Source organism: Petaurus breviceps, unplaced genomic scaffold (assembly GCF_028583685.1).
Source record: "Petaurus breviceps papuanus isolate PSGF00001 unplaced genomic scaffold, PetGlider_PUasm1.0 90977, whole genome shotgun sequence".
In the NCBI taxonomy this organism is placed as follows: Eukaryota; Metazoa; Chordata; class Mammalia; order Diprotodontia; family Petauridae; genus Petaurus; species Petaurus breviceps.
Genome location: NW_027187391.1, coordinates 26,287,144 through 26,307,232, shown reverse-complemented (window position 1 = coordinate 26,307,232; position 20,089 = coordinate 26,287,144). Strand labels below are relative to the sequence as shown.

Genomic DNA, 20,089 nt, shown 5'->3' with positions numbered 1-20,089 from the left:
ATTTGGAGTTAGAAAACTGGGTTTGAATCTCATCTGGGCTCTTTGTGTGAATTTTGGATAGTCACAATCTCTTGGAGACTATTGTTTCATCTATAAAATGAGGAGGCTGGAGCAGTAGTCTGAGCTCTAAATCCTGTAAATGCTGTAAGATAAAAGAAAGGAGAGAGGGAGGAGAAAGATGAAAAGCAGCACAGGGATAAATATTCTCTGTTCTTCCACAGTTTCCACCACTGGAGAGTTTCTTTTTAATATTCTACCCCTCCTCTTCCATGATACCTTCTATTTTGTATCCTTCCCATTTCTCCTCATATCCCTCTTTCCTCTAAAATTACTTGACATCCTCTAATGTGTCCTTTATTCCTGTCTCTGATGAAAATGTGGTCTTTCTCCTTGTCCATATGATTGTCACTTTAATTGTTTTCTTTCTCTCTACTTCTCCAGTCCTTCCTATTTATTGGTCCCTTCTCTATTGTCTTCAAACATCATTTGTCTCCTCCCATATCTCCATCCTATGTCTCCTCCATCCTCTCCTTCCTGGGTCTTTGTGACACGATTGTCATTTCTCTACTTATCTGACTGCTCTTTTGCAGTCTCTTTTGCAGTCTGATCACCCATTTCATACTTCCTAACTGTGGGTATTCCCTTAGGCTGTGCTCTGAGTCCTTTTTGCTCTATTCTCTCTTAGTTACCTCAGAAGTTTTTTTGTTTTAATTTAGTTATCTTTATGAAGATGACTCAAAACCTCTGTCTTTCCCCAGTCTCTTAAACTTTAGTCCATCATTATCAACTGCTTAGTGGACATTTCAAATTGGATATTGAACCAACTCAAATTCAACAGGCCCAAAATAGAACTTATCTTTTCCCCTCAAATCAGCTCTACCTCTGTACTTTTCTATATTTTGAGGTTATCTTCATCTTTTTTATTCTTAGGGGAGAAGGCTGGGCAATTGGGGTTAAGTGACTTGCCCAAGGTCACATGACCAGTAAGTGTTAAGTGTCTGAGATCAGATTTGAACTCAGGTCCTCCTGACTCTAGGGCCATTGCTCTATTCACTGTTCCACCTAGCCACCTCTATTATCATCTTTTTAATTATCCTGATTTTATTTTAGCTTTATCCTGGGCTCTACACTCACCATCACCAACATATTTAATCATTTGTCAAATCTTGCTTACAACATCTCTCAGTTCTGTTGTCTATTTACACAGCTACCATCTTAGTTCAGGCCCTTATCACCTATCACCAAGATTGGTGGTATCAAACTCAAATACAGTTTTAACAACTGTAAAATTTGGATTAAAATAATGCCCATCTCCGAGAGTTGTGAGGATAAAATGAGAAAATATTGTAAAGTCTTTTGTAAACCTTAATGCACTATATAAATGCAAACTTTTATTGTTAAACCCAGAGCACAAACCAGAATTCAGTAATTTCAAAACTTGGACTGATCTGTGATTTCATTGGCCTGGTGAATTCCCATTGAGAAACACCATCTACCAATGCAGGTCAGCACCTGACCTGCTCCTTTTAGTCTTTAGAGATTAAAAAAATAGTCTAATTTGAAATGCCATTATAATATGTAAATATCTCTATCTGTATCCTCCTAATGGCAACTCATGACTGTGCTTGATGGACAAATAGAGGGATCAAGTTTCCCTTTCTAACTGAAGATGCTGTATCTCAATTAAGGATTTGCTTTTTTGCGTGCATGTGTGTGCATATATTTTCCTATAATGTGTGTTGAATTTGTTTTCACAGGTGGCTTTTATTCACAGACCATTCCATCCCATCTGAGCCGTCAGTCCCTCAGGATCATCAGTCTAAACACAAACTTGTACTATAGCCCCAATGCTGTCACTCTCAACCAGACTGACCCAGCAAATCAATTTGTGTGGCTGGAGAACACGCTAAACAGTTCTAGGCAAAATAAAGAAAAGGTTAGAGACCGTGCTGTCCTAAAGCCCTTAGGAGCCATAGAGCATTTAAGCAATTGGGCTATTGGGTGATGGGTTAGGGAGAAAAGAAAGGGAAGCTTGGGGATAGAATGTGTATCCCAGATCTGCTGGGCATACCTTAAGGACACCATATAGAGAACTGGGCCTGAATGGGTGCTAACTGGGGAAGAAACAATAAAAGGGAAAGAAAGGTGAACCTATATAGGGAGTCTGAGGTAGAGGAATAGTTTTCCTGCCTCTCACTATGAGACTTTCCCTTCTCAAATGGCAGGTGCTAATGATAATGATTAATTAAGCATTTTCAGTCTTTAAATTTTAAAAATTAATTTAAATTTAATTCAGGAGGATTTTTTTTTTTTAAATATATGTAACAAGGAGGTAGCACAGAAGGGAAGAAGCTATCAAGTATCATAGTTTCTCTGTATTCCTAAGAGCCATAGCTAAGAGAGTGAGGTCTAACAAGAAGTACTAGAGTTTTTCATTATATCAGCAGTAACTACCTTAGGCAAGATGTGTAACTCTGACAGTCCTGTTATATATAACAGCAATTTTTACCTTGTTTTGGACCATAGACACAAAACTGATTTTAAAAATTATTTTTATGAAGAACTTTCACACAAGCTGAATGTTAGGAAAAACATTGTTTCTAGAGTCAGACAGTCTGAATTCCATTTTTGCCTCTGATGTTTACTACTTTTGAAACCTTGGGTGGGTCACTCTGTGCATCAGTTTCCTCAAGTCTAAAACGAATGGGTTGAACCAGATTGCTTCTGATGTCCTTCCCAGTTTTAGCTTTTTGATTCTATGATCCTGTGAAGAATTCATAGTACTACATAGTACTACCTAGGGATCTTTGTAGTTCAAAGGGGAAAACAGCTTAAAATAGTGTTTACGTAATTATTCAAGGATAAGTTCAGGGGAATGGCTTATTATCTTGTTCTCTTTCTCTCTCCAAAAATGTGGTTACAGTGACTGGGATCCTAGATATTTTAAATGACTTTCTAATTAGATGGTTTACAATGAATGCAACTTATTTAATATGTCTCAAATACAAAATACAATACCATTGGTTGGTGGTCTTTCCATATAAGGTTGATAAGAGAGATCTAAGTTATGACTTAGAAATGTGTTATTTGTTTTTTCAGGTGTATGTGATAGCACATATACCAGTGGGATATCTACCATTTTCAAGAAATACAACTGCTATGAGAGAATACTACAATGAGAAACTGATTGGTATTTTCCACAAGTACAGTGATATTATTGGAGGACAATTTTATGGACACACTCACAGGGATAGCATTATGGTCCTTTCAGATAGAAAAGGTAATGTTGGATGGTTTGTTTGCAATTTGATGCTTCAACATAGTATCTGCCTAAATAGCTAACTTGATACAGAAGATTAAAAAATTAATTAAAAACTATACATACAGAAAGGTACAGTGATTCAGATCCCCAAGTCTCACCTTCTTCTGCAACCTTTTGGGCTTTACCCTAGAAGTAAAAATTATCCTCTCCACTCTAACATGTTATGATAGTGTGATTTTAAGCTCGTACATAGTACTTTTCCTTGGCTATATAGGCTCAATATTACTTGATTGGCCTCAGCAAGAGGGCCTCTTAAACGCCAGCTAAGTTAATTTTGTTTTAGAATAAATATGGTAGTTATTCCCATTGTTCTTTGCTTGACCAATTTTAAAATCCAAGGAACTTAGAGGGCAAAACTTCTTTTATTGCTTGTTTAAAATTTAATCTATTTGGTTTTTGATTATCAGTGGTTACTCTACAATGGATTTCTCACTGTAGTTTTTTTTAAGTCATTTAAGTACTTCCTGATATTGTCACCTGTTCCACTTAAATCAAAACCTTTATTGATCCAAAATAAGGTCTTGCTTAATCTACCCTAGGAGGAGCAGGAAATAACTATTTTATGGCAAACAATTCATACCCATTCAAGGTAAGATGAATCATACCCGCAACTTTGTTTTGAGAGGACAACTCTGCACCCAGTTGCTGTTTTGTATTAGTCCAAGAGTGATACTGTTTTCCTTGGCAGTGGCATGAAGAACTTGAAAGAGGGTCAGGAAAGGAAAATATGGCAGCTTTGTAGGTCATCTTGAGTCATATCACCAGACTGCATGACCAAATATACTCTAAAGTACTGGGAATTCCCAGAATATCTGACATATATAAGGACAAAAATCCATTCTTAATGCAATTATGATATAGATTTTCTACATTTTAGTTATGTATATATATATGCTCCCCTCCATTTTGTGGATAAGTGAGAACTGAATCAACATGTGGACTGGTTTCCAATCTCAAAATAATACACCCACATTAGCAACCAACAAAAACAATCAATATTTTTTAAAATAGAAATTGGAAGATATTTCTCTTGTAGAAAAATAAAGTATTATCCTCCCTCCCTTTTTCAACTAAGTCCTTTATTTAATTTGTATTGTCTGTTTCTGTTGTTTTTTTTTCCTATTAATTAAGAAGCTTGAGGAAAATGATGTTTCTCTGGGATAGTGTGATTTGTTTTCCCTCAGGAAGAGATTCAAAACAAAAAAAAGTGCCTAGTACTCTATGACATTTGAATAAAATTCTTAATGTGTATCTACTGGGATTAGATTAAGGAAGAGAGGCAGGATAAACCACATGTACTTTCAAAACGTTTGTTGAACGTGGTTTGTATTGTGTATGTGTGTTTTAACTAGGAAATCCAGTCAGTTCCTTGTTTGTGGCTCCTGCTGTGACACCAGTGAAGAATGTTCGAGAAAAGCAAACCAACAACCCTGGAATCAGACTGTTTCAATATGACCTTCATGATTATCGATTGCTGGTAGGTTCATATTATTCAAATAGGGACATTAATTAATACCTTACCAAACTCTTGGTAAGTTTCTTTATGCTAATTAGGATTTTAAAAAATTCTGAACCTGTGGTATCATTGCTGTAAGGAATTATTGTTGTTGAATCTCATTCAACAAGTATCTGTAATTTCTAGTGTCAGAGAGTTGCCAGGGGCACTGAGAGTTTAAGCGACTTGTCTAGGATCGGATCATTGTGAGTCAGAGGCAGCGTCTCAACCCACTTCTTCCTAATTCCTAGGCAGTGCCCTTACTGACTCTACCATATTGTCTCTTTGGCATATCCCTACAACACAAAATAATACAGTGTGGATGTTCTAGAATTAAAGCATCTCTCTCTCTCTGTGTCTCCCGTGTTCTGTTCATGTGTGTGATATTTATAATTTTTAGTTTGCAAAAGCTAGGCCATGGGAGTCTACTTATTTCTTCAATTTGATTAATTTAATTTAATAAATTTATAATATATTCTATATTAAATAATATATATAATATAATAAATTAATTAATTTATAAATCAATTTAATAATTAATTAATTTATTAAGCATTTCCTTGGGCAAGACCCTGGGTTATGTCTTAGAGATTCAAAAACAAAATGAAAAAAAACAGTTATTGCCCTCAATAAACTTACATTCTACTGAGGGATAAAAAAAAAAATCTAAAAAGATAAGTAAGTACAAGATAATTTGAAGAGGGAAAAAGCACTCATAACTAGAGTAATCAGGGAAGGTTTCCCCTAAGAAGTGGCACCTGATCTGAGCCTTTGAGAAAACTAAGGATTCCAAGAGATGGAAGAGGAGGAAGTGAGCAAAGGCATGGAGGTGGGAAATGGGTTGGTTACTCTAGGAAACAAGCCTGTGCTAAAGAAAGAGTATTTTGGCAGCTATTATTTTTAAGTATAGATTGGAGGAGGAAGGAGACTAAGAGACAAATTAGGCTGTTACAATTATAGATTTTGAACTGGAAGGAACCTTAGAGATCATTTAATCCAGAGGTGTCAAACATTCCTGTGAGCTAATATAAAGGGCCCACAATGCTCTGGATGCTAGAACCAGATTAAAATGTAATTGGGAAATATTGAACAAAATGAATAAAAATACAACATCCCAGAGATAATGTTAATTTGAGGTTTTATAAGTCAACATACACCTACAGGGATCACTTTCTATTTGAGTTTGACACCTCTTATCTAGTCCAACTTTCTCATTTTACAAATACTTATTTGGTTAAGTGATTCACCCAAGATCATACAGGTATTAAAAGAAGCAGATTCTTCTTTCTTGTGATTAATCATTGACTTATTAAAACTTTCTCATTTTCATTCAGTGTCTCCTGAGACCAAATTAGATACTTTCTTATAACTCATAACTGATTGGAGTTAGAAGCAACATGGAAATATATGTACTGAGCTATGGGCTTTAGGTTAGTTTAACCCCTTGTAGCTATAGCTAGGGGTACTTCAGCAGAATCTTGCTCAACCTGAAGTTGACATAATTCCCCCATAAGTTTTAGCCTCTGGATCTTCAGAACTTCCTCCACCCATAAACAGAAAGGAATATCATAGCCACTTTCTCAATTTGTTCCAAAATTTTCCCAATCAGGCACTTAGCTGGGTATCATTGAAAGACCTAACATTCATATTTACTTTTCTCTTTAAAACCATTATAGACAGACTTAGATACTTTTATTTTCTGAGGTAGCCTAATTTAAAAACTATAATTTACAAATTCTCAATTTACTCAACTAAAAGATTGAAAAACATATTTAAACAGAACTTTAAATAAAGATTGTATATAGAGAAAATATATTCTCAGCAGTGTTTGAGAAATGTTCTTGGGAGATGTCTATAGTGATAGTTAAAGGAATTAGAATGCTATATTTGGTAGTAATTTTATTCCCTCCTTCCCCCCTCCCATGATATTGAGTGTGCTGAAGAGCTTTCTTCTGATATTCTTATTGATAAAATATGTTTTCATGCAAGAAAGCCTGAAGTATGAGACTCTATCTGTATCTATCCCACAAAATGAAGCAGAGAATTAAAATAACTAGTTAGCAATCTGGGCCAGTGTAACCTTTTTTGGCCTCAATTATTTGACTTTTTCCTAATAAAAGTATTTTTTTATTTTGGCCTGAATCATCCAGTAAGTTTTGTCAATCCAACAGCTCACTTTTCCCATACAGATCCAGCATCTGTGAATGAAAAATTAATAATGTGACTTTTTGAGGCTGAAACAAACCAATAACTAAGGAGGAAAATATGCAGAGAATTTTTGAAATTATGCTACTTATATAAACACGCAGTCTCTCCTCCATTAGAATAAAAAGTCATTGTAAGGACAGTTTTATTTCTTTCCAATGAACTGACATATTTATTCTGCTTTGTCGTTATACTTTAAAGTGCTATATAAATGCTAGTTGTCATTATTTTTATATGCATCTCCAGCACCTAGGACAGAGTGCCTGGCACATCTTTTTTATTTGTTTTTTTGTTTGTTTACTTGATGGTACTTAAATCTTTGTTTGAAGAAAAGAGAAGAAAGGGTTTTTAGTGGTGCAATTCTTTTAAAATAAAATTAATTTCTTCTGATTTCCCCTTTCTTTGTGCAGGTGTGAGCTACAAACTTCCAATTTAATCTTACCAGCTAATCATACAACTCTTAATTGGTGTTTCATTATATAATATAATAGCTCACATTCAAATAATATCTCATATGCTTTCTTCCCAATTCTGTAAGTTGGTTGGCGTAAATATTATTATTGGCATTTAACAGATAAGGAAAGTGAAGATCAGAAAGTTTAAAGGTCTTGCCCATGGTTATTTGGAGTTAGTAGAGCAGGGAATCAAATTCAGGTCCTTTGAAACTGTCTGGTTTTCCTTTCATTTCATAACGGTGTTCTCCCCCTAAACCATAGTGAATGTTGAGATATAAACATGAATTTGTATATTTTTTTTAATTGTAGGATACTTGGCAGTATTATTTAAACCTCACAGAGGCTAACATGAAAGAAGAACCCAGCTGGAAGTTGGAGTACATCCTGACAAAGGCTTATGGTATTGAAGATTTGCAGCCAAAAAATTTATATGCGTTAGCTAAGCAATTTGCAGTCTTAGATAGCAAACAGTTCTTAACATACTATAAGTATTTCTTTGTGAGTTATGACAGCAATATAATTTGCAGTAGAGAATGTAAGACCTATCAGATTTGTGCAATTATGAATCTTGACCAGGCATCCTATATAGACTGCCTCAAACAATACGGCCTCCAACACACACAACAGTTATTTCTCCATTAAATTTTTTTAAAAATAGAAAGTGTTCTATTTCTCATTGATCTGTTTATAGGAATTTATGTACATTATTTTGTGAATTACTGTGTCAATTAAAGGGAAGTCTTTTCCTCTTTAATTATGCCCAATTTTACATATTTGTTTAACGTTCTGATTTTTCAATATTGTTGAACAATGTTTATATGGCCCTTTATTCAATGACTTTTGGATATGAATTCTCATTTCCTTGGCTGTGTAAATATTTCCTAACTAGAAGAACTTGTCATTTACACAGCAAAGTAAATAACTGCTTTTTTGAGTAAGTCACATGACCTATTCTAGTATCTTTCAATTCAGGTATTATAAATAATCTTATCATACAAAAAATGGAAGAACTGGATAATACAGGATTTGATAAAGTTGCATAAATCAAATTCTAGAGCACTAGTCTGCAAAATGAAAATGTGAAATCTAGTTTCATCTTTACATGTGGTTGGCCTTAGGTAAAGCCACTGAATCTATTTGTGCCAGTTTCTCCATCCTCAAATATATCCTGTGATAATTTGGTATGTAATCCAAATCACCTTATCCTACATGGGAAGTAGAGCCATATGTAGCATTTTTGTGTTTGGGGACTGGAGAAAAGAATTTTATCTATACTTCCATCCCCACCACACCCCTAGTGTACCAACTCTATGCATGTTATAATTTTGGGGAAAGAAAGGCTCTCAAAGGGATTGTGTTAGGAACATAAATGAGATCTCATATGAGAAAGAAAAAAATGTGTTTTTATTGTAGGTGGGGGTATATTTACCTTTTTTGGTCTGTATTCTCTTAATTAGACCACAAGTTATTGCCTTATTTAATATTTTCTTCTCCTGTTGGGTACAGTTGTACCTGAAAGGGAATGAGGGTAGGGAAGACTTGTCTAATTTCTTTGCAGAGCCATGAGAAAGCCAAGCCAGTACCTTTATAACAACGAAAGAGAAGAATTTTGTTCAAGTACCTTTAAAATCTTGACTTGATGGGTTAAAAAGTTCTATAAATACAAGATGTTCTTACAGTAAAACAAAGTTATCATGATTTCTGTAGGACTGAGAAAATAAAAGTCCTAAGCTGTATATAATGAATATGGAAAACACTGTACTTGCTATTCATTAAGTAACATGTTTTTGTTTTGCTGTGGGTTTTTAAAAGTGAAATTTATTGTGTTTTGAAATGAGATTGCTGAAAAAATTTCATTCTAATAATTGGTATAGATACCATGGGTAAATCATTTTATACATGCCTCCAACTGTAAAAAGTGGCATCCAGATGTTGCAAAATATTGCTTTTATTACTGAATTCTGATATTATGAATGTACCAACTGCTTTATAAACTATTTTTATTTCCACTAGGAAAATTGGAACATGGAATTTAAATAAATTTTTATAGAAGATCTAGGACCATTTTGATTTAGCATTTAGGTGATTTTTCCATTCTTAAAAAGCAGTTGGCAATTATAGTGCCTGTTTTTATTGTCCATTTCAGGCTGTGTCCAAATATACAATAAACTATAATATGTCTACAATAATGCCTCTATCTTAACTTTTCCCTATTCATTTGTAGATCTTTGAGACTTTATTAGCTTAATTTCTTGTCTGAGTTTAAAGTCACATTCAGCTTCACAGACTTCAAATAATCAATTCAGTATAACACCTAGTTTGAAAGATACTTATTTTCTCTGATTAACCATTTGCTTGAATTGACAAGTCTAGGTGGGTATAGAGATAAGCATCCATGTCACGGTATTCCTGGCTATAAATACATAATGCCAATGTCATTGTTCAATTTTAAAAAATTGATTAAAACTATTCTGACATGTTATAGAGGCAAGTATACAGTGACTACAGTCACTCACTTGCATAAATGTTGAGCCCACTGGGGTACAATGGAGATTTCATTTTAATTAGGTTACTAGTTACTCTTCTAAAATGCTACAGTGATGCTGCATCATAGGATTGGGATGACCCAAGTTCCTTGAAGGTTGAAGCAGTGGAGCAAAAGGACTTATCAAACTGCCACATAACTTTAGTTATGGGGCAAAGTAATGGACTGTATGTGTGTTGTCTGAGGACCAGCCCAAGTTTTAAAAATAATAATTTATTTTTACTCTGAACTTAAATATTAAATAAAACAGATATTTTCATATACATAGTAGAACAGAAAAAGTAGACTTTACATGAAAATTTAGATCTCTTATACAGAGATTGATTTTGTTTTTAAATATAAAATAGATTCAGTCTATAGCTTTTAAAATTGTCCTGCTTGTTTGTGCTTTTTATGGCCTTCTGTTCTCTTCTATGCATTATAACAAATGTCTCAAAGACCCTTCCTTCCTTCCTTCCTCCCTTCCTTCCTTCCTTCCTTCCTTCCTTCCTCCCTTCCTTCCTTCCTTCCTTCCTTCCTTCCTTCCTTCCTTCCTTCCTTCCTTCCCATACAAAAGGGGGGCGTATCCCTTTCTTCTTCCTCTCCTATTCACATGGGGAATCATACACTTATTTGGGCATGCTCTGACCAAAGAAATGTAAATTTTGATCTCTGAAATGTCACAAGATATCTTTACAGGTTAGCTTTTTTTCTCTTCTCTAGTTATATATTCTATCATTTTTTAAAGGTGCAGTTAACTCTTTTGCCCCATGTAGTTTCATTTATGATTTCTTGAAATACAGCACTGGAAAACCAGGCTTGAGAAAGCCCACTGGGATTAAAATAGAACTACTTGACTATGCCTTAAATCCAAATCAGTCTGGCTCTCACTGACTGGCCAACAATAAGTCCCAACACAAGCCTCACTTGGTCATTGTTTGAATTTTGATGACTGAGAGTAAGTGTAAATAGCAATTTACACTTATTTGTTTCTGTTCGAAGGAGAAACTATGAGGGTCTTTCCCTCTCAGATTGATTTTTTTTTTTTTAGTAGATAAAAGAGGCCATTCTTTGCTTCATTTGTTACCTAGCCTTAATCACTGAATGGGTATTGCCTCAGAGAAACTGAGACCTGGAAAAGATCTTGGTTTAAAAAGGCCAAGGTGTCCTACTACATCTGGGGCCATCTCCGTGGTTCTGATCTGTATCTTGTCACTGGACCCAGAGGGCTCTGGAAGACAGAGTGAGGCTGGTGACTTTGCACAGCCCTGCCTCACATATCCAATTCACTTGCAAGTCAAATCATCACCTACCTGATGACATTGGTCCTCTTTGAGAATGAAGGACCTTCCTTCCTTTGGTTGTTCATTTCTTCTATTCTTCCTCCTCCTTTCCCCCCTCCTATACTGGAGGAAAGGGGAAAAAAACACACACACACACAGCCTTGTAACAAATAATAAATGTGCTGAATAAAACAAAAGAGATTCCCACTGACTGTCTGAAATTGAATGTCTTATTTCCTATCTAAAATCCCTCACTTCTCTTAAGGGGTGAATAGCTTATTTTATCATCCGTTCTCTGGAGTGGTCACTGCATTGATAAAAATTCTCAAGTTTTTCAAAGTTGTTTTTCTTTTTAATGCTATTATTGTATTAATTGCTCTCCTAGTTCTGTTCACTCTGCATCAGTTTATATGGGTCTTCCCACATTTCTCTTAAACTATCTATTTTGTCATTTCTTAAGGTGCAATAAGATTCCATTATTCTATACAATAAATTTGTTTAATTATTTAGCAATAAATGGGCACTCCCTTAATTCCTAGTTTTTTGTTACTAAAAAATAGTTGCTATATTTTTGTACAATATAGGTTCTTTCCCTTTTTTCTAAAAGTTTTTAATTTTTTAAAAATAATTTTGTTGCTATATTTTATTATTACACCACCTATTTTCCCCTGAAATTGCCCCCAAAGAGACATACTACATAGAAAATAATTTTTAAGAATCAGCAAAACTGATGAATTCACTGGAAAAAAAAACCACCTGAAAATAATGAAATGTTCCATGTTTGTGGACCTCTCACTTCACTATCCTTCGACTCTGCTGAGTTTGGGGGTATAGCCTTTGTAATGGTATACCGAATCAAAATATATGCACAGTTTGGTGATATTTTTTAGGGCACTGTCTCAAATTGCTTTTCAGAATGGCTGGACCAATTCACAAATTCACTAACAGAGGGTTAATGTGACTTTCCCATGCCTACATTTATCATTTTTAAAAATTGTTATTTTTGCCAATCAGAAAAGTGTGAAGTAGATGCTCAGGGATTCTTTCATTTACATTTCTCTATTATTGAGTGGAATATTTTTTAAAATGAGGATATTGATGATAGCTTAGATTTCTTTGAAAACTGTTCCTATCCTTTGATGACATCAAATTAGAAATACTTCTCATTCTTTTTTTTTTTTTAAAGCAATTGGGGTTAAGTAACTTGCTCAAGGTTACACAGCCACGTGTTTCTGGGTGGGTGCTAAGTGTCTGAGCCCAGATTCGATCCCCAGGTCATCCCGACACTGGGGCCAGTGCTCTTACTCGCTGTGCTACCTGGCCACCCCAATACTTCTCATTCTTATAAATTTTGATCCATTACTTATCAATAATCAACAAACTTAAATACTTTCTATGAATTGGATAGTGCCCAAGTTGCATCTTAAAGGAAAAGACTGTCTCTGAGGCAGAAATAAGGAGTATTTTCCAGGCAAAGGGGAAAGATGGCCAATGCAAAGGTACTGAGACTGGAGATGGAGAGACTGTTGTGAGACTAATAGAGAGGTTAGTTTGGAGATATCAGAATCGGGGAACAGGGGTAATGTCCAATGAGACTAGAAAAGTAGTCTGAGGTCAGTTGTGTAAGGCTTTAAAAGCTAAATAGAGGGGTTTGTAGTTTATCCTACAGGTACAAGGAAGGAACAAGAGCAGGTGGAGTAGAAGAGTAGCATGGTCAGATCTATACTTAAGAAAATTACTTTTGTCAGCAATGTGTAGAATGGAATGAATTAGGGAGAAACTGGAGAAGATGAATTATGAAGTTATTGTCATAATCTAGGAGAGACATGAGGCATTCACAAAAAAAGGTAGCTGTATGACTGGAAGAAGAGGATATAAGAGATGGGAAGGTAGAAATGGGAAGATATGTATTGGATATGTGGGGGTGAGAGAAAGTGAAGAGTCAAAAATAATTCCAAGATTATGAATGTAAGACGCTGGGAAGATGGTGGTACCTTCATCAGGTATAGCAAAGCTTAGAAAAAAGGAATGGTTTATAGGAAAATACACAGTTATCCCTTCCACATCACAGGGTTAGGGGCATGGAACCCTGTGATTTGGAAAATCTGTGTTAAAATTTTGGCCCTTCCTTCATGTCACAGAAGAAGTGAATTATTACATTAAAACGTGTCAAATTATAAAATGTGTTGATATTACATAATCATATATATGTATTAGGCATTTCTAAGTTTCTAAACTTTTTCTGTGTCATCTGCTGGCTTTCATGTGTCGTCTGCAGCTTCAGCAAAATTCCTATTTAATTTCTTATGCCTGCCCATGATATATCAAAGACACAATAGAGAAAGTAGTTATGCAGTAAGGAATGTTCAGCTAAGTAGGAGGTGAACCAGGAGAGATTAGTGTCTCTAAATGCTCTAGGAAAGAGTGTACAGGAATGCTAAGACAGAGGAGTAGGAGAGGGAGGAGGGGGAGAGGAAGAGGCAAAAAACATACAAACATAAGAGAGCTGAAAATCTGGAGAGGGGAGTATTATAAAGTAGAGTAATAATTATGGGTTGATCCAGGTATGAAATGAACATAAAAGGTGTGGGTACTTGTTGAAATTGAGGTTCCAGGTAGAGGATAGAGGTTGAGAAGTAGTCTTGGGTGACGAGCTGAGCCAGTTTTAAAATGAGTATGGCTTATGTGGATACCATATTATAAGGCCAGGAGTTGGGGAAGCAAGGAAGATAGTAATCCAGCGGCTGAAGCCCTTGAGAAAGGAGGGAGAATAAACTGAGGGTTGATAGTTACAGGTGCCCTAGTCTTGATTGGATAATTAATTTGAATTGTGTGGACTTCAAAAGAGGCAATGTATTGAATGAAGGAGGTAGAAAGAGTCTAAAGAAAGAAGTAGTATTCTGACTCTGAGGACCAATGTGTGGGAGCATGTGTGTTTGAGTGTGAGTGTGTGTATGTGTGTGTGACAGAGAGAGAGAGAGAGAGAGAGAGAGAGAGAGAGAGAGAGAGAGAGAAATGCAGTTAGGGCTATTGGTCAGGGCTATTGAAAAAGTGTCAGAGAGAAAAGGTTCAGAATAAAGGGAGTTTGTTCTGAATGCTAAAGGAATTCCAGTGAGCACAGTGAAAGGGGTGAACAGGGTTGGACTGGGAAATGGGTGGGGTTGGGTTGAAAGGGATAAAGATGAGAGACATGAGGAAAAAAGGGATAGTTGTCTTCTAAATAGCTGTTGATTATTACAGAGAGAGGGAGACGTAGGAGAAGCCATAGAGATAGCAGATGGCATACGAGGAGAAAAGCTCACAGTGTTCAAGTGGTGTTGCAGAGAGAGTCAGCCAGGTCTGGGTCAGTTATACATACATACATACATAATATACATAATACACATAATACATACATATACATATATATGTATATATATTGGATATGAGACCTTTATTAGAGAAACTTGCTGCCGAGATGTTTTCTCTTATTTATCTATTTCCCTTTTGATTTAAACTGCATTGATTTTGTTTCTCCTAGCTGAGTTTAGAGAGCCTGATTTGTCCTTTCTTCTCTGGGACTAGAGGGAAAGGAGAGAAGAGTTCAGGACCAATGAGTTTTTGAGGGGTGGATAGTGAGAGATAGTGGAGCTCACCATGGATGCTCTTAATCTCTTCAAACTAAGATCATCTGTTGATAGGGTAGGGTAAAGTTGGGGGCTCCTGGAATAACCATTATGGGGACTGCAATAGTTAAATGAATAAAAGAATTACAGTGCAGCAGTGAGGTGATGAATTTTTAGTGGACCCAGTCAGCATGATTGTTGAAATTTCTTCTGATCCTTCAGATGCCTGAGCATCTGAAGACAGATGGTGAGTGTGTTACCCATCTGGCAAACAGCAGGCATGAAAAGTGGGCCAACAAATTCAAGAAGAGTGAAAAGTGCCTTGTTAAAATGACTATAAGTTAAAGATCCAATATAAAGAACAGGTTTAGGAGGAGTGAGACAGTGCAAGAGGTGGAAAGGCAAAGATAGATCAGAGTCAAAGTTCAGAATCTTTGACGTGGAACATTTTTCAGTAGTGCTGAGGTCTAAAGTGTCACCAACCTATGCTTGGTTGATGTAGAGTAAGGGCTGAGGTCACAGTTTATTAGAGGTTGATGAACTGGAAAACAGAGTATTAGAAGGGCCATCATTGTGAGTACTGAAGTCATCCAAGATAATTGCTTGTGGTATAAAGGAAGATTGTGAATCATATGCTAAAGTCATTGAGGAAGGGGGTGGGTGGGTGGGGGTGGATGGGAATAAATTTTGACTTAGTCTCACCTTCACAAGAGGAGGCTTTTCAAATGGATAATGATATATTCTTGGGGTCTAGGCAAGGTCACTCTTAATAAATAATAAAAGTACATCAGGTTATACATATATTGTTGGATATCTATCTGTCTATGTATCTATCTATATACCTACCTATGAGTATATATGTATACATATGTATACAGGCATTTAGAAAAGGAGTAAGATGATACATTTGTAGTACATTCTGTACAAAACATTCTTCTCTCCCCCCACCCCCAAATCTGTGATATATTGCCACAAAGGCATCAAGTACATATATACTTGATTTTTCCAGGGGAAATTGAGCATAAATTTAGAGGATAAGGATGATCAAAGGGTGACTTGCAGTTACTAGTTACTAGAAGTACTTACTTCCCATTCATGGAATACTAATTAAGAAACTCCCCTTAGTCATCCCTACATATATTCTTTTTTTTAAGTTTTAATTAATTTAATTTAAACATTAATTTCAACAAGATTTTGAGTTACAATTTTTTCTTTCCCCATCTTTCCCCTACCCACACCTCCAAATCGCGAGAGTACTGAATGCCCCTTCCCCCAATCTGTTCTCTCTTAAATCCTCCTATAGGAATTTGGCTATAGTATTCCTAGCGGTTTTCTTTTTGGGATCTTTTTCAAGAGGCGATCAGCAAATTCGTTCAATTTCTATTTTGCCCTCTGGTTCTAGAATATCAGGGCAATTTTGCTTGATAATTTCTTGAAAGATGGTATCTAGACTCTTTTTTTGATCATGGCTCTCAGGTAGACCAATAATTTATTTATTTATTTCCAAATGCTTTATTAATTTCTGATTTACATCATTCATTTCCACCAGATTTTGAGTTACAAATTTTCTCCCCATTTTCCCCCTACCCACTGCCCCAAAATAACAGTCCCACAGTGTATCAGCAAGCACCCCAGCATCCCCAGGGTTTGCTGCCAACACAGGTTCTTGGATGTACTTTTATAAAGGAAAGCAACTCAAAATGGGTTAACAAGCTTACTTTAATCAGTCAAACATATATCATTTACCTCGTTCAGGGGAAAAAGGTCAGCACCCTGAACTTCAAAGTATACGTGCAGAATCATCAAGACAGAAACAGATCAAGTAGACAGCTTTCCAAACTGTCCAACCATTACATCCATACCAAATCAACATCTGGGTTTCAACATCTGGGTTTTTCAAAGCTGGGGGGCTCTGGACAACGGCTTCCCAGATTCCATATCAAATCACAGAACACTTCTCAAAGTGAGCCCCAAAACAAAGCCTCACACCAGGGCTTATATAGCCTTCTCCTGGCTCAGAGAATGTAACAACCTTTTGGACCCACTGGCCAATCAAAAAATATCTACTGAAAAACAAGCCTCCTACCCCAGGCTCCAGGTGCACTTTAGCCTAGGGCCAGGGAAGATATTTAAATTTGCATTTCCATTACACACAGGATATCCCCTCCTCCAATCTGCTGTCTCCCATATTTTCTCCTAAACCCCTTTCGATTTTTCCAGTGGATCTCTATGCCCCAGTGCCTGTGTATATTATTTCCCAATTACATGTAAAATAGTATTAATAATAGTATATATATATATATATATATATACACACACACATATCACACATATATATATATACATATATACTTCTGTATATATATATGTATATATACTTATGTATATATTTCAATATTTGATTTTAAAACTTTGAATTCCAGATTCATTCCCTTCCTCCCTTGTCACCCACCCTTACTTGGAAGATAAGTAGTTCAGTATAGGTTGTACATGTGTGGCTAATGCAAAACAATAACATAGTAGATATATTGTAAAAGACTTACTATATTTCCCTCCCTCCTATCCCACCTCCCACTTGTTCTATTCTCTACTTTGATCCCATCCCTTTTCAAAAGTGGGTGCTTCCAACTTCCCTCCCCCCCCCCCAGCCTTCCATCATCCCCCCTCTCATCCCCTTCCCCCCTACTCTCTTGTAGGGTGAGATACCCTATTTAGTGTGTATGTCATTCCCTCCCTGAGCCAAATTAAATGAGAATAAGGTTGACCTACCTACTCCCTTTTGCCTTCCTATTCTTCCCCTCCATTGTGACCATTTCCCCTTCCCTCTTCTATATGAGATAGTTTACCCCATTCTGTCTCTTTCCATGTCCTCTCATTATATTCCTCTCTCACCTCTTAATTTCACCTTTTAAGTATCATCCCTTCCTATTAAATTGGTCCTGTGCCCTCTATCTATGTATACCTGTAAACATTTACACACATTCACTTATGTATTCATACACCCGTATATCCTCCAATACACACACACACACACATATATTCCCTTCAACTATTTTCATATACATATCTATGTATACCTGTAAACATATATACACACATTCACATATGTATTCATATGCCCATATATGCTCATATATATAGACATATATATATTTCTATTCCCTTCAACTACTGAATAAAGTTTCATCAGTTACAATTATTGTTTTTCCATGTAAGGATGTTAAAAGTTCAACTTTGATAAGTATCTTATGATTTCTTTTCCCTGTTTACCTTCTCATGCTTCTCTTGCTTCTTGTATCTGAATGTCAAATTTTCTATTCAACTCTGTTTTTTTTTTTCAGCAAGAATGCTTGAAAGTCCTCTATTCCACTGAATGACCACATTTTCCCCTGAAACATGATACTCAGTTTTGCTGGGTAGGTGACTCTTGGTTTTAATACCAGCTCCTCCAGAATATCATATTCCAAGCCCTTTGATCCCTCAGTGTAGAAGCTGCCAGATCCTGGGTTATCCTGATTATGTTTCCACAATATTCAAATTGTTTCTTCCTGGCTGTTTGTAATATTCTCTCCTTAATCTGGAAATTCTGGAACCTTGCCATAATATTCCTAGGAGTTTCCTTTTTGGGATCTTTTTTTCAGGAGGTGATCAGTAGATTCTTTCAACCTCTATTTTGCCCTCTGGTTCTAAAACATCAGGGCAGTTTTCTTTGAGAACTTCCTGGAGGATGATTTCTAGGTTCTTACTTTGATCACAGCTTTCAGGTAGTCCAATTATTTTTAAATTATCTCTCCTGGATCTATTTTCCAGGTCAGTGGTTTTTCCCATGAGATATTTCACATTGCCTTCTATTCTTTCATTTGTTTGGATCTGTTTAACAACATCTTGATTTCTCATACAGTCATTAGCTTCCATTTGCTCCAATCTAATTCTGAAGCAATGATTCTCCTCATTGAGCTTTTGAGATTCTTTTTCCATCTGGCAAATTGGGCTTTTTAAGGCATTCTTCTCCTCATTGTCTTTTTGAGCCTCTTTTGCCATTTGAGTTAGTCTATTTTTTAAGGTGTTATTTTCCTCAGTCAGGCTGTTGACTCTCATTTCATAATTTTCTTGCATCGTTCTCATTTCTCTTCCCAATTTTTCCTCCACTTCTCTTATCTGCTTCTTAAGGTCCTCTGTGGCCTGTAACCAGCTCATATTTTCCTTTGAAGCTTTTGATGCAGGAGTTCTGACTTCACTGTCTTCCTCCTGTTCCATGCTTTGCTCTTTTTTGTCCCCAAAATAGGAGTCTAATGTTGGAGTCTTTGGTCTGCTTTGTTTCCTTTGATGGTCATGTAGCCCCTCCAGTCACTTGACCCCCGGGCTTTTTGCCACAGTAGGACTGTGCTACCAGACAGGGGAGCTTCCATCCCAACCTCTGGGGTTTTCTCAAATGCTGGAGGTATTAGATGGGTGCCCTCTCTGAGGTTTCCACATGCTCTGGCAAGCTGGACACACACCCCAGGAGCTCCACCCTTGACTGCAATCCAGATCCAAGAAGGTTAAAGCAAGAGCGATTACCCCTCAGACTGGTGCTTGGTCCCCCTACACTCTGCAGGCCAGGAGCTGAAGCTGCCGTGTGGTGCTGCCTGGCTGTGCCGGCATCTCAGCAGCTTCTTGACCTGGGGGCAAAAGCCATGCACTACCACTTACTGCGTCCCAAAGTCCAGACTGCACTGACCTCTCACTTTGTCCTTCACATCTATGTGTTGATAAATCTGGAACCGGCTACAGCTGCTGCTGATCTGGAGGCCCTCCGGCTGGCAGCTGGTAAGGCCTGCCCTGAGGCTAAAGCCTTGGTGTGGGGCTGGGCTTGGCTCCCAGAGCACTGTGCTGGCTGATTCCTGCCAGCCTGCTGGGCTGTCCTCAGTGGGAGGTTAGGTTTTCTGTGTCATTTCGTGTGTTCTGCAGCTTCAAAGTATGTTTAGAGTCCCCTTTTTACATAGACTGGGGAAGGTGGAAGCTGGAGCAGCGGGGAGGCCCTGCTTCTACTCCACCATCTTGACTCCACCCCTAGTCCAATAATTTTTAAATAATCTCTCCTGGATCTATTTTCTAGGTCAGTGTAGCAGCAAGCACCCCAGCGTCCCCAAGGTGCCTGCTCACACAGGTTTTTGGATCTGCTTTGTTAAAGGAAAGCAACTCAAAATGGGTTACCAAG

At 36.8% G+C, this 20,089-nt stretch overlaps 1 protein-coding gene across 2 annotated transcripts in view; it reads left to right on the top strand.

The window, feature by feature from the left end:
* Positions 1–9,666, top strand: part of SMPDL3A (sphingomyelin phosphodiesterase acid like 3A) — a 29,913-nt gene extending 20,247 nt beyond the window's left edge. For both annotated transcript variants that reach the window (XM_069076927.1, XM_069076928.1), the window contains 4 exons: positions 1,758–1,936; positions 3,100–3,280; positions 4,675–4,799; positions 7,787–9,666. In XM_069076927.1, coding sequence (XP_068933028.1) covers positions 1,758–1,936; positions 3,100–3,280; positions 4,675–4,799; positions 7,787–8,119 — 818 coding nt within the window. In that variant the 3' untranslated portion in view covers positions 8,120–9,666. The remainder of the gene's footprint in view (positions 1–1,757; positions 1,937–3,099; positions 3,281–4,674; positions 4,800–7,786) is intronic.
* Positions 9,667–20,089: the final 10,423 nt, after the last annotated feature.